Source organism: Anastrepha ludens, chromosome 4 (genome assembly GCF_028408465.1).
Source record: "Anastrepha ludens isolate Willacy chromosome 4, idAnaLude1.1, whole genome shotgun sequence".
NCBI classification, from domain to species: domain Eukaryota; kingdom Metazoa; phylum Arthropoda; class Insecta; order Diptera; family Tephritidae; genus Anastrepha; species Anastrepha ludens.
The window spans coordinates 1,231,265-1,247,822 of record NC_071500.1 but is presented as its reverse complement, the minus strand read 5'-3'; the positions used below and the strand labels follow the sequence as shown (position 1 = coordinate 1,247,822).

Sequence of the window (16,558 nt, the reverse complement as noted above, 5' to 3'; positions counted from 1 at the left end):
CGGTTGTTCTAATTTTTGACTAAATTCCAATGCTTTTCCTTTAAGTAATCCTCCGGATATAGGCAAATTCCGTGTTCTTGCCGATTTAAACCATTCTAAAACTGCTTTGTCCACATTTACGTATTTTGGCTTTTTCAGTCTCTTTGAACTCCCACTTGCACCACCACTTTCGATTGCAGTAATAACCGTTTGTTTATTTTTTAAAATAGTTGACACTGTATATGCCGGAATAGCATACTTTACAGCTACATCTTTTTTTCGCGCACCCATTTCTACTTCCTTTATTAGTTTAAATTTTTCATCAATAGATAAAGTTTTTAAACAACGTTTTGATGACATGTCAACAGAGTATATTTTAGCGTAAGAACTACTAATAAAATACCTGTGGACTTAAACAGTGCAGCGACCCAACTGCTGACATCTGTTTGCTATAAAATAAGCAACACGTAATAAGGGGATTCCCCCGAAAATTTTACTTATCAAAGCTGGCACCAAATATTCTGTTCGAGTTATCAAGATATTCGAGTAATAGAAATTCGAGTTATCAAGTAAAAATTACACACAATTCTCACTCTAACCGCCATTGCCAAGCAATTTGATTCGAGATATCAAATATTCGAGATATCGAAGTTCGACTTATTGAGGTTCCACTGTATATTAATTTATAATTTTTCTATTCCTCACCAAAAGAGAAATTTTCTTGATTTGGATTTTTTAATAGGTGGGACCCACCTATTGAATGACCATTGCACGAATGAAAATGTTGGGCGTCGACACCGAAGGAGGCATAACTTTGCTTGCTAGAGCCAGAACCTGCGAGAAATTTAATTTGTAGTCGCAGATGTTGTGGATGGTTGCATTATTCATTATGAAAAAAAAAAATACCCAACCAAATCAAAAGCCATTATTTCAAAATGTACATCCCAAACCCCTGGTAAATTTTATGTCAAGTAGTTACGTAAACAAAACTTTTTCCTATTTCACCACCTTCTTCCTGCCTTCGTAATTCTACTAAGTGCTTGATGATATTTAGTACTTCACGTATCTGAATAAGAAAAAAATATTATTCATTAACGCAATAAGCAATTAAAATAGTAAAGTAATGGTCCCTGCGAAAACTAAACCACTTAAATCGGTCTAGGGCAAAAAATAACTAGATAAATTCAAAGTTTAAATTATATGATTTAAAACAATTAATGCTTTGTGATTATTAAGTTGAAAATGACTAACGATTTGCTAAATACAGGTAAAGAGTCCAACAAGTCAGCAAACGAAAAATATATATTTACAACTCACATAGAGACGTGAATATATGGCATGTATGTCCATATATGTAATTGCACTGTTAAAACAGTAATTCAAACAAGTATTCGCACTCGAAATTCAGCATTAAATCGTAAATTTCTCACTCTTCGAACGTTTTTACCCTAAATTAAAAACATAAAACCTTTGGTCATCGAACATCGAAAACAATTGCGATTATTCTCTATTACCACTCTCTAAAGAGAAAACCCGATTTCATCTTATCACTTTTTAATTTAATGAAACAAAAAATTGAAAGAAAAAGTCGTATTTTTCTTTGCACTCACTTCGAATAAAGGAATAGACGAAACAAATTTGCAGGTAGACAAAAAATAACAATGCAAAGTAAAATGATATGCGACTCAACATGAACACAAAACAATACGAAGAACTATAAAGACACAGGTAATATTTAGCCGTGTAGCCCGCCCTTAAACTGCGATGTGGTGTCGTACCTTAGGCATACCCGTAACCATAGCAATCACCATAACGCTGCAGCCATAGCCGTAGCCATACGTATCTATTGAATTTTGGTTTTCCCCCGTAACCGTAAGCAGCTGTAAAATACATTTGTGTTGATATTTGCCATACAAATTTGAATATTACAAATGCACGACGAAAAATTTTAATTGACTTAGTGGAAAATTATCCGCGTTTTTATGACAAAATGCAAATGCAGTGATTAATTTTACTTCAATATCAACTGTTTATGGTATGGTTGCGGCATGATTATCGTCAAATGCTCTAATGTTGCGGCTATGGCTACGGTTAGGGCTATAGCGGTACGGCAACGGCACCATTATTTACAGCGTTACTCTGGATGGCGGCGGCAGGTCTACTCTACATCGAGCCGACTAAACATCTGCCTCTTTCGACTGAGATTTCTGCTCATGCAGAGCGTACAACTCCACATTTGGTCGCATTTCTTTGGAAAACTTGTATTTTATCTTCTTCTTGATCGGCGTATCCGTGGTGGATGTTAGGGATTACATGCAAATGTTATTTGGTCTTAGCCATATGGTTGGCAGGCCAAGTAATTTTTTTTCCTCTTCGTCCCATGTAGAAGTGTCGACCACATGTAGCATTTTAAAAATCGTACCTTTAATTTAATCGGTATGTCCGGGCATGTCAGTAGTCTACTAATCTTCATGAAGGCCGCTCTGGTAGCTTCTATTTTACCCCTTATTTCAAGATCATGGTCCCATTGATCGTTGAAGTTTTTTACTCTTTCTATTGTTTTATTTGAATAGTCTCTGCCGCATTTATTTAGCGAATGTAGCGTGTAGCGAATGTTATTTATATATGCCCCTTAACTTTTATACCTACATCTGCGTCATCTATTGCTTCTTCAAAATTTTTTTCGACATATACGTTAAATATTAATGGAGAAAGTGTGCAACCTTGCCTCAGTCCTCTGTAGGCAATGACTCTCTTGTGGCAATGTCCCCGAATCTAATTTCTGCAGTCTGATTCCATTATTTTAATTAGCTTGTGAGGTTGTATTGTCAAATGCTTTCTCGTAGTCTATGAAACACATGCAGATATCGGATTGACGTCCTGTGACTTTTTTATTTGTCGTTCCATATGTTTTCGATGGGGTTCAGGTCTGGTGATTGCACTGGCCACTCCATCACGTTGATGCTGTTATCCCGAAAGAAGTGCTTTGCGCGCTAACTGCTATGTTTTGGGTTGGAAGACCCATTTCAGCGGCATTTTCTTTTCTACATAAGGCATCATAACTTCTTCTAGAATTTCTCCACACTTTTGCTGATTGGTGATACCATCAAGAAGAAGCCACCGGATACCATTTTTGGCATATCCATATTTGAGGTCATTGTCGGTGTACTGTGGTTGAGTAACAGCATTTTGTGGCCTTCATACGTACCGAGTGCTATTAAGGATTGAGCAGAGAGAACATTAGCGCATACCGACGTTGACTAGCTATTATTATGAACACAACTGTATTTATGTATATATATAAAGAACTTTCAAAAATTGTATGTTCTGCTTTCGAGCCCCCTAATCGACCGCTGAACAAATTCGACGTTAAGGGGGAGCATAACCACGTTAAGTTCGGACATGCCATGCACAAGATGCAAAATAAAAGCCGCAGTGCTTGTTGATTTCATAGTTTGACCGATCTTCTGTTGTGAAAGCAAAAGAGCACAATGCTCTTATAAAAGCCAAAGGACCTTCTAAAAAAAATAATCTAGTATTTTCAAAACCCATTTTCTAATCCCATTTAATACTAAAAAGGAAAAATGATCTGATGAAAAATCTGTCAAAATAGTACAAAAGTAAACTGTTTAATCCTACAGAAGTTTCCCTCAAAATTAAATTTCATATTTATCTACTATGAAGATAAAAAAGTAATAGCTTCGAAATGTTTAAATTTTACCTTTTGTATAAGTAAGCGCGTGGCATGTTGTGGTATTAGTTTATGTAAAGCACATTTAAAATTTTCAAAAACTTGAACAAATCTTTATTATTAGCTATGGAAGTAAAAGTATTATTTTTTTTTAAATTCAAACCCCACACCACAAATTGCAGGAAAGTTCAAGAATGACCTTTCAATGTTGTATTCTTGTTATTAGAGTAATTTTTTTTAATTTCAAGTTCTTACTTATTTTTAAAATCAACACATCAATTATCAATTTTTCAAGAATAAATCATTTTGCTTTGATTTTCTTCTGCAAAGTTCACCAAAATCAAATAAATCATAGGTTTTAAAACAACTTCAAGCACTTAACAGCACAAAGTAAGCAGAGGAAAATTTAAAGGAGTAGCAATGTTATTTAAGAAGTTATTATGTAATTTGTAATATGACATGTAAGTTGCAGTCGATAATTGATTTATAGAAGCGTAATGGCTCCCCAACTTCACAATAAAATTAATGGCATGGTTTTGCTATTTTTACTGGCATTTTCCGCAAACGATTTGATGATTATTTGTTCGCAGAGTTTTGCTGCCGAGTGTAAATGTAGTATAAATGTATAGATATGACTGAGTGTGCGCCGGTAGTTCAAAAGACGACTAATAAAATTCAAAGCAGTCCAAAGTCGCTCACAATCGAAGACAAAAAATAAAAACACGCTTAGCAAAAAGAACAAAACTGGTTAAATAAAATATTTCTCAGCTTTTCTTCCATGTGTTGGTTTCGCTCAGTCGCCTCTTAACTGCTGTCAATATTGGTTGTATTTCGCTTTGTTACTTTTAATATTAGTCACAAATGTCCAAGGCGATTGCAGTGAGCACTTGCTAATGAATAGTTGTTTTTCTTGGCGTTTTTTCTTTTTTTGCGTTCGCTGCTTACAGATACAGAATAGGAAATTCCTAATTTTCACGTCACAATGTCGAACGAACGCAGCATCAAATGTGGCGTCAATACAACTCTGCCACGTTGCAATGGCAGATAGCAAGGAGAATGACGAAAAATGGCACATTGCATAATTTGCAAAACAACAAAGTGCGCACGAAAACAAGATTCCCGGCGAAGATATTTAGCTAGCGAGATACAGGCTTGAAAACATGTACAGCTAGGTAATATATGTATGTATATCAGCATATATCCAGTGAATGATGATTGAAAAGCGGGCTCAGCTCTTACGCACAGCCGCAGCCAGAAGGAAGGCAAGGTGCTACGTGGTTCGTAATATTCCAAGTTGCAAAACAGTTATTCGGGATGGTCTTATGTGTTTCCTTAATGCCATCACCTAACAAACAAACAGCCAACTATTATTAATATCTTTGCTTGATTTCAAATGCAACCTTCTCTGGTTTCCTCATACTTCCCTCACAACTCAACCCTCCCACTTGGCATTAACAGATTTCCAGTGCGACGGGTTAGCAAAGATTGACTTAGCTGCGTGCCAGTGTGCCACTAACCGCTCAGTATCCCAATGCAAATCGATAGAAGAATTTCAACTTGTCAATCGGTTGCTTCATCGCACACTGCTTTGCCGGTGTCTTCAGCCGTTTCGTATAAGGCCTTGCGTATAAACTACGGGACAAATTTGACTTTGCAAATTTTACAATTACAAATAAAAACTAAATAGCCATTTGAGAAAGCTTAAAAGCCGACGATTGAGAAATATTACGGTATTTTAATTGCAGCACAATTTTTGGCATTTTCAATATTTTTTATTACTTTTATTTAAAACATATAGAAATATATAATTTTCTTATGCCGACGAGTAATTTACGAAACTTTTAGCCTTTTTATCTCAAGATATTTGAAATCAATTTCGAGTGCAATGCACCTATTGCTCAGACTCTCTGCGAATTTAATGAGGTCTCGAATTCCATTTCGTTGGATTTTTCAATTTCGAAAAATCCATTGCATTTTTTGTTGAATGTATCATTTCAGCCTTTAATACAGTCGAATTTATTGAACAAGTTGTATTTTAGTCCTAGTTCTTTCACTTATTAATTTGCATTAGCACTAAGTCTGTAAGAACTTTGCTTTTTTGACTTTAAATAAATAAGTATTTAAAGGCTCTTTATTAAATTTCGTTCGAAATAATATTGATTACTTCTGGCAGCTATTTAGATTGCTCAGATGGATTACTTCCAAACTGCATTCAATCTAGCAAACGATTCTTCGTTAAGTAACTGTAACGTTACGTTAGGAGCCTTACGGGCTGCCAATTAGGATACTGCTTAAGAGGCAATGGTCTGTAAATACAGAGGAATATTTCGTACCTTCTTCTTAATCAGGTCAAAAGGTAGAAGCTTGCAGAAGTTGAGATGGACTTCTGCATTGGTCGAATTGGTTCTGAAGATGTTATGCGGTTCAGAAAGTTTATCTTAAATGACGCGATTTTAATAATTTTAATTATAATTAAAAATAACATTTAGATTGCACTAAGATTTAGATTTATGATTATATCTATGTATCTTAAACGTCTACATCATCATCTCAGATACAGACATTCCCAAAGGCATATAAGGCGCCGGAATAAATGGTAAGACTACCTAAATATTGGATCAATACAAGCAGATGGGATACATTTTTTTATTTATGATCGGCTTGTTCAAATGAGAGAAATCGCGATCAAAAGCAATTGAAAGGGTATTAAAAGCATCTGTTGTTTCTCTATTACAAACTTTGATGTTTAATTTGAAACATTGAGTTGCTGAACTATAAGAAACAGTCTTCTCCAGGTCCTTAATCATTGGTGGAACATAGGGCTTAGACCACGTCTATGAGCCATCTAGTGCGAGTTTTGGCAATGTACTTCAATTGATTCCAGCTCTTTGCGATGCTTCCAGCTTCCCTTTCAACTGTTCGCCTCCACGTTTGCCTTGGTCTACTAGGCTTACAACCAACATTCCTGAGAGGGTTCCACTCCAATGCCTTTGGTGCAATGGCTGCATCGTTTTTGCGTAGATTCTGCCCAATCCATCTCCATTTTTGGCGTTTTTGAGCATTTCGACTGGCTTCATTTGCACCTTTTTCAGTAGATCCGAGTTCGAAATTGTTTTGCGCCAAAAAATGCGGAAGATGTTCCTCAGGCAGCGATTTATAAAAACCTAAAGACTCGTAATGATGGATTTGGTCACTTTCCATGGGCAGCAAGGATAAAGTTTAAAGTTGCCACTCGCAAAAGTTATTCCATTATAAGGCAAAACAAATTACTCCAAAAATTTAGAGTTATTGCAAATATTGTAACAAATAATGATAAATAAATGATAAATGTTTTTTCTAATAGCGGTCAAGCCTCCAGGCAATGGCAAGCCTCCGAGTTTATTGCTGCCATGAAAAAGCTCCTAATAAAAAATATATGCCGTTCGATTTGTGGAACAACATCAAGACTCACGCCACAAATAGGAGGAGGTGCTCGGTCAAACACCCAAAAGGGGTGTACGCGCCAATTATGTATACATACAAGGTGAAGTCCAAAATCAACAAGACTCTTCTTTTTCTTAATTGGCGCGATAACCGCTTACGCGATTTTGGCCGAGTTTAACAAAGCGCGCCAGTCGTTTCTTTCTCGTGCTAACCGGCGCCAATTGGACACACCAAGTGAAGCCAAGCCCTTCTCTACCTGATCTTTCCAACGCAGAGGAGGTCTTCCTCTTCCTCTGCTACCACCAGCTGGTACCGCATCGAATACTTTCAAAGCCAGAGCGTTTGTATCCATTCGGACGACATGACCCAGCCAACGTAGCCGCTGGATCTTTATTCGCTGCGCCATGTCTAAGTCGTCGTAAAGCTCATACAGCTCATCGTTCCATCGCCTGCGATATTCGCCGTTGCCAAAGTGCAAAAAACAAAAATCTTACGTAGAATCTTTCTCTCAAACACTCCAAGCGTCGCTTCATCGGATGTTGTAATCGTCCAAGCTTCTGCGCCATACGTTAGGACGGGCATGATGAGAGCCTTCTAGAGAGTTAGTTTTGTTCGTCGAGAGAGGACTACTACTCAATTGCCTACTTAGTCCAAAGTAGCACTTGTTGACAAGAGAGATTCTACGTTGGATTTCAATGCTGACATTGTTATCGGTGTTAATGCTGGTTCCTAAATAAACGAAGTCTTTTACAACCTCGCAATTATAACTGTCTACAGTGACGTGGGTGCTGATACGCGAGTGCGCCGACTGTTTGTTTGAAGACAGGAGGTACTTCGTTTTGTCCTCGTTCACCACCAGACCCATTCGCGAGTCACCCTGTCTGAAACCTCGTATGGTATCAAACGGCTCGGAGAGGTCCTTCCCATTTCTGACGGCGCTGCTGGTGTTGAGCAACGACAGCTTGCATAGCCGTATTAATTTTGTGGGGATACCGAATTCAGACATCGTGGCATACAAGTAACTCCTTTCCGTACTGTCGAATGCAGCTTTGAAATCGACGAAACGATGGTGTGTGTCGATTCTCCTTTTTTTCCAAGATTGTGCGTATTGTAAATATTTGGTCGATGGTAGACTTTCCAAGTCTAAAGCCACACTGATAAGGTCCAATCAGTTGGTAGACGGTGGGCTTCAGCCTTTCACACAATACGTTCGCTAGAACCTTATAGGTGATATTTAGAAGACTAATCCCGCGGATCGCCCTTCTTATGGATTGGGCAGAGCACCCTTAAATTCCAATCGGTAGGCATGCTTTCATCCGACCATATTTTGCATAGAAGCTGATGCATGCACCTTACCAGTTCCTCGCCGCCTTGTTTGAACAGCTCAGCCGGCAGTCCGTCGGCGCCCGCGGCTTTATTGTTTTTAGCCGCGTTATCACTATTCTCACCTCGTCATGGTCGAGTAGCGGAACGTCAATTACGTCGTCGACGATTGCAGTATCGGGATCTTCTCATTCTCTGTGACATGCGCAGCTATCACTGTTTAACAGATTCGAGAAGTGTTCCCTCCATAATTTAAGATTGTTCTGGATGCCAGTCACCAGTTCGCCGTCTTTGTTCTTACAGGAAAACGCCCCGGTCTTAAAACCTTCTGTAAGCCGCCGTTCCTGTTGGCCAGCATCTCAAGCTTATCACACTCACTCACTCGGCCTCTCGTTTCTTCTTTCGGATAATACGTCTCTCTTCCTTTTTTAGCTCTCTGTAGCGATCCCACATGGCTCGCGTTGCGCCCGACCGTAGCGTGGATCTATAGGCGGCATCCCTTCTGGCGTCATAAAAATGTTTTTGATGGCCCCATCCTTTTAATGAGTTCGTGCGTCGGTGCTGACTTCCAGTGAAAGCTTGGTGACATTCGGTTCAGTGGAAGCGAAGTTATTGCTTCGAAAGTGTCAGTATGTTTGTGTCATCGGTACAAAAATGAGTTTCGAACAAAGAACTAGTATGAAATTTTGTTTTAAAATCGGTAAAACGTTTACCGAATCAAATGAATTGATGAAAAAAGTTTATGGCGATGACTGTCCATCTCGTGCCAGAGTTCATGAGTGGTTTACACGTATCAAAGATGGTTGTGAGGACATAAATGATAAGGAACATACAGGCCGCCCAAAAATCAGTAATCACCGAAAACTCCATCGAAATTGTTCGTAAATTTATCAAAAATGAACCGCGAAGGAGGAAGCTGGCGCTTATTGCATGATAATGCACCATTTCAGCGATCCACTCTTGCGACTGATTTTTTGACTAGAAATCGACTTCTACCTATTCGGAAAATTTAATTTGGCCATGAAAGGAAAACGTTTAGCGTCCGTAGATGCCATCCAAAAGGCTTGTACCGAAATCCTGAAGGACATTTCGGTCAATGACTTGAAACCCTTTCGAACGCTTTTAGATCCCGCACAACAGTGTATCGGGGCCAGAGGGGACTATTTTGAATAATAAACTCGAAGTTATCAGAACAAAGCTCCTGTCGTTTCTATTTTAGCTCAGTCTTGTTTATTTTGGTCTTCACCTTGTATATATATGATATATAATAAAGTGAAACGTTTGTTTTTAGGTGTACTGAGCAGCTATTGTTGAGGTGGGCTTATCATTTTGTCACATACCTGTTGAATACATGCATACATACATACACAATGCAAATGTATTTACATAATTATAAACCTTTGTTGCACATATCTTCACTTACCTTTAAGCTGTTGTAAGGACGTTCGACTCTTAGCTTCGCTCTAATTACGTCACGACTCTCCGACTTCTCGTCATCGGGTGGCAGTGACGTCAATGATACAGATGTTTTCATGTTGGCTGCGGCGCTGACGGTATCATTATTTGACGAACTGGCTGAGATGGCGTTACCTTGGCTTCGAACTCCGTTGGTTGCATCTCTGTCGATATTATTGGTACCCGTTTTTTTGTTATCATTCCTGCGTGTTTCATTTTCTTCGCGTTTTTTTAAGACTTTATTACGTTTCTTTTTGGCACTGGTACCAGTCCCACTGCTTGCACCACCCCCACTTGTAACGTTCGTGCTGCCCGCCTTGGCGTTGGGTATGGATGGTACCACGAATTCTCTCAACTTGTAATTGGATATAGTTTTGCTTTCGTCTGTAGTTGTTGCATGTGCTAAATTGTTTGATATTGCTGTTGTTGCTTTTGTTGCTTTTGTTTTTGTGTTTGTGTGTGAATTTGTGTCTGGAGGTGTCGCTGTGCTCATCTTCGTCGCATCAGCGCCCACCATGGCCGCGTTTTCAGTCTCTTCGTTACTGTTAGCCACCGTTTCCGCCGCTTTTGGTGCTGTTTCGATTACCTCTACAGTGGCTGTTGCGGTAATTGGTGGCATTATTGTTTCTATTGGTCTTATTATTTTCGTATTTTCATCGCCGCAATTTTTACTAGTATCAGTACTTTGGCGTTTGCCTTCTTTTTCGTGTTTGTGATCATTTTCCATTTCTATTTCGTTTTCATTTTTAGTTTTGCTTAGATTCGCATTGCCGGCTGCATCTTGCGTTTGCAATTTTTGTTGATATTGTTGATGAACTAGAGTTGCCTTCTCCATTTTCGACAATTTATTTTAATTCTAAGCTTTCCCATTAATTTTCCAAATATGTAGTTTTAAGTGCTCGAATGCTCGCCAGCGTTCTAATCATTCTCGAATTATGTGTATGATCGTAATCTGAAAGGAATTCGAAAAAAAATCGAACATCAAATTTATAGAATTTCAATGTTGAATATAGGGAAATCTTTTTAACCATAAAATAAAACTTTACATATAAAAATAGTCTATAAGACACGAAAATTGATATAAATTCTGCGCAAGTATATTGTTTCTAAATATATATGTATATCTTTTATGATTCTGAAGATCCTGCTCGATCGACTACGATGCCCGCCATTCAAATATTTACAAACTACTCACAACCTCTGATCTCTAAAAATAACTTTCGTATATTTCCCTGGATATTTCTCTTATATGTAAGTTTCCGATTTTATTCCGATACACAGGTTGTCAAGGGACTGAAGATTATTCGGAAAACGGTTTGGAATAATTTGTATAAGTCTGGTGTCGAGAATAAGCTGGATAAAATTGATGGCTGCGATATTTTGCTAAATCACAACGAATTCGAAGCGGACTTAAAGTGGTTATAAAAATTGTACCCTTACGAGAACAACAGCCGAAAAAAGGTCTTGGTAAAATCGCTGTAAGCGGCTAAAAAGGTTTTGCTGTATATTTGCTGGAGTTGAAAGAGAATCATCTCCTATGCCTACTGTCGACAACTGAGCACATTAAAGCAGGAGATCGACCGTAAGCAACTAGAATCGGCGAATAGGCGGGGTGTTGTATTCCTTCAAGAGAACGACAGGTTTCTTCCACCCTTAATAACTCGCCTAAAACTCCGCTTGAAGTTTTACCGCATCCGTATAGCTCTTTAACTGCACTGACCACCTTTCAAAACTGCCGCCTATCCAGCATTAACCCCGATATATTAAACATTTTCCCGGCAAGGTAACAAAATGTTTCGTGGGCCTACCGGTAGATGAGAGACGATAGCAACCGGTGGCTACACTATTGTGGCTAGGTTTGACGAACTGTTACTGTTACAGCTACATACTATTATTCCTTGAACTCAACAAAATTATCTCCTTCCGTTTGGTTATCAAATGAATAGGGTCACCACACTATCGATGTGCAATTGGAGATCACCTTCCGAACTACTTATCTATTAGTGCGCATGTTGTTGTTCTTTGGAACTTAAAGCACACAAAATATTCAAAGCCGCGCCACGGTTGCTTGGTGGCACCGAAGCCCAAATTGCAACGACAATAAGTCGCTTAACATATTACGGTCACATCGCAGGGGCGATACATGATAAAGTTGCATAAAGCATAACGCACAATGAACATGGAAAGCATAGCAGAACCAGAGCAAGACATGTGCAAAGACAGCTTTATGGACATCCACTAACACCGCAACAAGCGCTCACCGTTCTAAATTTAGCCAACACAACTAAATTTCAGCGAGAACACAGTCTGGCTAGCGAAAAGTGGCCTTTTATTTTACTTTAAAGGTACACATTGTCGCCAATTTGCTTTTGCAGTGCTTTTTCGCACTCAGTCTCACTTTTAAGGCTATTTGGAAGCGGTGACTCACCACCACCAGCACGCGTGATGGAAATGGAAGTGGAATGGAAGTAGCAACACCATAAACACACAACTTTGATTAAAACACTTTGTGGAATCAGTCATACGCATTAGTTCCCTTCCAATTGAGTGCCAAGGCGACGCACTCCAAACAACTATTTGGTGGCATCGGCCAATTCGCGCTCATCGTTGGCGCCTTAGAATTGAGGTGCGGCCCAATACATTGGACGAACGAATGAAAAATTAAAACAGGCATTTATGTGAGTACTATTTGTGGAATTTCGTTCGCACGTATGGTAAGATCTGCCAACGAAGTGCTTGGTGTTCAAGAGAAATGTACATGCCGCATACATATATATCCATCCACACACGCACACATGCATATACTGTCAAACTTCGTCAACTCGAATCAGCATTCTCCAATGGAAATGTTCGACTTATGGAGATGTCTAGTTATGGAATATTCATATTTTTTCAAGAGCCTACTTAAACTTAAATAATAAACATATTCGGTTACAATGAATGCAAATAATAAGAAATTAGTGGCTTTGGAGTTTTGAGTAAAAATACATTGTAACTTATTTAAAGCCTTATAGTGGCCATCAATGGTAGTTTCATTCGTTTGCAAATATAAATTCAAAGTTCTGAAGTAATCTCTGACAAAGTCAATTAAAGGCTGGCGAATAGTTTAATACACTGAACTCTCGTCATCACTTTCCATTCCGCTCGAATTCGAATCTACTGAGTTAATGCTATTGTGCTCAATGGTGTCGTCAGCTGTGGGAAAACCTGCTACACAAACCTCATTATCCGCCTCCAAGTAGTCCTGCAGAGAAGCATTGGAAGTTATTTTATTGACCCTAAGACCTGCCTCGTAATCAGCATTCATAATTTGCTTATCTTCTCACTCATTAAAGAAAATTAAAGGTATGTCGACCTCTTCGTCCCAAGCGGAACACCAAGACCAAAACCAGCCTTTTTGAAGCAGTGGACGGTTGTGTGTCTACCAACGTCAATATTCCAAGCTTTTGATATGTTATTGATATTATTGATTTAATATTGCCCCGGATATTGGCTTGTTTGATTTTGTGCTGCTGTAAACAATTCGAAGACAGCTTTGTCCACACTTTAAACATTACTTTCTCCAATCGCTTACAACACTCGACCAACACTATTATTTATTCTTACTTTTTTTTAGTTGTGGAAACCGTACTAGCTGGGATGCCACTTCTTTATTCTTTCTTCCACTTTCGATTTATTTTATTAGCTTACATTTTTCTTCAACATACAATTACTTAACAACGCTTTGAAGCCATTATAAACAGACTCTAGTCTACGAAGATGTTATTCAAACTGATTAGCAAACGTAATATGAAAAAGAAACATGAGAAAGAAAGGCATTCGGTTTACCAATACATTAGTACAGGTATCCCTTGTATAACGCGGTCTTATACAACGCGGTTTCGATATAACGCGATTTGGAAAAATTAGGTTTCAGTACAACGCGAAATTTAGGCTTATATAACGCGAAGGGGAAAATAAATAATTATAAAATCTGGTAACACTAATTTGCGTACCACATATTTATAATATGTAATGTATTTTTAATGTAAACCGGGAATTACCCTTTTTTGCCTTAGATAGATAGAATAGATATTAATCTAGCACCTTATTACGAAATTGAAAAGGAGCTTAAAAAACCCACCCACCAAAAACTGATAACAGATTTTGCAATTATAAAACCAGTAGAAGAACCACAAAGTCCCACAACTAGTTTCTTATCCAATAGCGAAAACTATGTTAAAGAAGTATCTTCTGATGAAGCTATTGCTCCCCCAAAACGCCCACGCGCAAAGATCTTTGAAGACAGTGAAACAGATTAATTACCATATGAAGTTTGAAGAATAACAATAAAGTTTTTAATAAACCTTTAATTTGTTTTTAAATTTTTTAATGTGCACATAATTATTTAAATTTTGTTTTTTGAATTTTCAAATATGTATATACATATGTATTATTATTCATATCTTGTGTTTTTAATTGTATAAGAAAGTCTGAACTTTAGTATTGAGTTGAAATATATGTGCATCTGTTATTTTGTATGTTTTTTATTAAACAAAACCTATTGGAACATAACCCCCAAATTTATATGAAAACTATGTTTTAGATAACGCGGAATTACATAACGCGCAATTCTTCTGGAACGTAACTATCGCGTTATACGAGGGATACCTGTACTTCCCCGAACAAGAGCTTCGAAGCAAAAAAGTATACCATAATTAGAGGGTGAATGATATGCAGTGTTACCTATTCAAAACACCATAACCTTTTTGTGTGAAATGAGTTTTTATTGATTTCAAAGACAAAATTGTTCAAAAATGATTAAAATTTTAACATATGTATATTCACTTTAGCTCGATATGACCACCTTTTGCCTTGACTATAGCCTTCAAACGGTCAAAAAATGAGTTGCATGCTGCACGAATGTGATCTTGAGGTATTTTGGCCCATTCTCGTATAGTCGCTTTTTTTAGCGCATCCATACTGGCATATTTTTTAGTCCTCACCTTGCTCTCCAAAATGGACCAGATGGATCACACGAGCTTTATGACGCGGTGCCGAGACCTGTTGGAACGTCCATGGTCTACGACCGAAATGTTTGCGTGGCCAAGGCTCTAAAGCAGCTTCTAAAACATTTTCCCAATAATAAGTCGCATTCACTTTGACACCAGGCTCGATAAAAACGATTGGAGAGCGTCCATCAGCGGTCACTGCTGCCCAAACCATTACTTGCGATGGGAAATTGCTTCGAGTGGCCATACGTAGGCTCAAATTCTCGTATGAGCGTTCGGTCAAGTAAACACGATCGTTTTGAGTGTTTATGAACTGCTCAATTGGGAAATTTTTTTCATCAGAAAACACAATGTTAGGAAATTTCCACGTTCGTGCAAACGCAAGAACTCCTTTCGCACCGAACTTTTTTTTGCTGGGGTGAACTTGTAAGTCTTGACCTTGAGCTCATTTTTTAATATGCGTCGAATGCTGTCTTGCGATATTTTCAGTTCTTTGGCCATTTTTCTTCCACTTCGACGTGGATTTCGTTCAAGTCGAGCCTTCACTTTCCGAACCATTTCTGGTGTTGTTGCGGTTTTTTTTGGTCCACCTCCATAGCGTTTTGCAATGCTACCAGTATCATTGTAACGTTTTATAGTGCGATACACAAACATTTTATTCACTTTGGGGTGACTGAACTCACGAACAATGGCTGCTTGTGATTTTCCAGCCAAATATAACGCAATCACACGATTACGTTTGAATTCCATCACAGAAAAAAAAAATTCAACAAAACTGAGACGCAAATGCTTTTGATGGCTTATAAACAATATATTGAACTGTTATTAAAACAATTTTGACGTTGATGTCATGAGCTGTTTTACAGATACAAGCAGTGTGAAGTTGGCAACACTTCATATCGTTCACATATCATACATAATTTGGCTTAGAGAAGCATTTTGAAGAACAATTTTCGCTCTTCTTATTCGAGTTAGGGAAGTTTGAGTTATCGAACTAAAATTGAATTGCTTTCTGAAACTCTATTGCCACTCGATTTAGTTCGATTTATGGAAGTTCGACTGTATTTGACTTAGCCTATTTATAAGTATATGGATGATCAGTGTAAGCCACGTGTTAAAAATTATGAAACTTCAAACCTCTATACAAGAAAAACTAAATGGTTTGTGTACTGGTACTGGTGTGTGCCGACTTCTAATTTATAATGCAAAATGTGGTGGACATAATTTTTGTTTTGGTATTCTGCTCACAACTCAATAAAATCAGTACAAAAACAGCTAAGAAAGAGTACACATTAATCATATATACACATGTATACATGTAACTACATACGTGCATATGTATATGCATAGTCAAACACAATGATCGGCAGAACTGCTGTCAGTCGTTTACATGAATCGCAAGTATTCGACAATTATTGACATTCCAATGGCATCCAAGGGGCTGCCGGCTCACCTTCCGGAAGAGAAAAAATATATATATGGATGCCATCAAAGTAAGTGAAGGCAAAGAGCTTGGCAACGTCAATAATGATGCCATCGAATAAAAGCTAGGCTTCAAGTGTATTCGAAATAAGAAGCTAGACATAGGAAAAGCTTGCAGTTTTTGTCCATGCAGAAGAGGAGCGCAAAACCGAAACACAAACTGCACACTGTGCCAAATATTATATTTAAAGGAAACGCAAAGTAATTTCAGCTT

At 38.1% G+C, this 16,558-nt stretch overlaps 1 protein-coding gene across 4 annotated transcripts in view; it reads right to left on the bottom strand.

Moving 5' to 3' along the window:
* Positions 1–16,558, bottom strand: part of LOC128861299 (klarsicht protein) — a 190,494-nt gene that overhangs the window by 129,254 nt on the left and 44,682 nt on the right. For all 4 annotated transcript variants that reach the window (XM_054099335.1, XM_054099336.1, XM_054099337.1 and 1 more), the window contains one exon: positions 9,840–10,823. In XM_054099335.1, coding sequence (XP_053955310.1) covers positions 9,840–10,706 — 867 coding nt within the window. In that variant the 5' untranslated portion in view covers positions 10,707–10,823. The remainder of the gene's footprint in view (positions 1–9,839; positions 10,824–16,558) is intronic.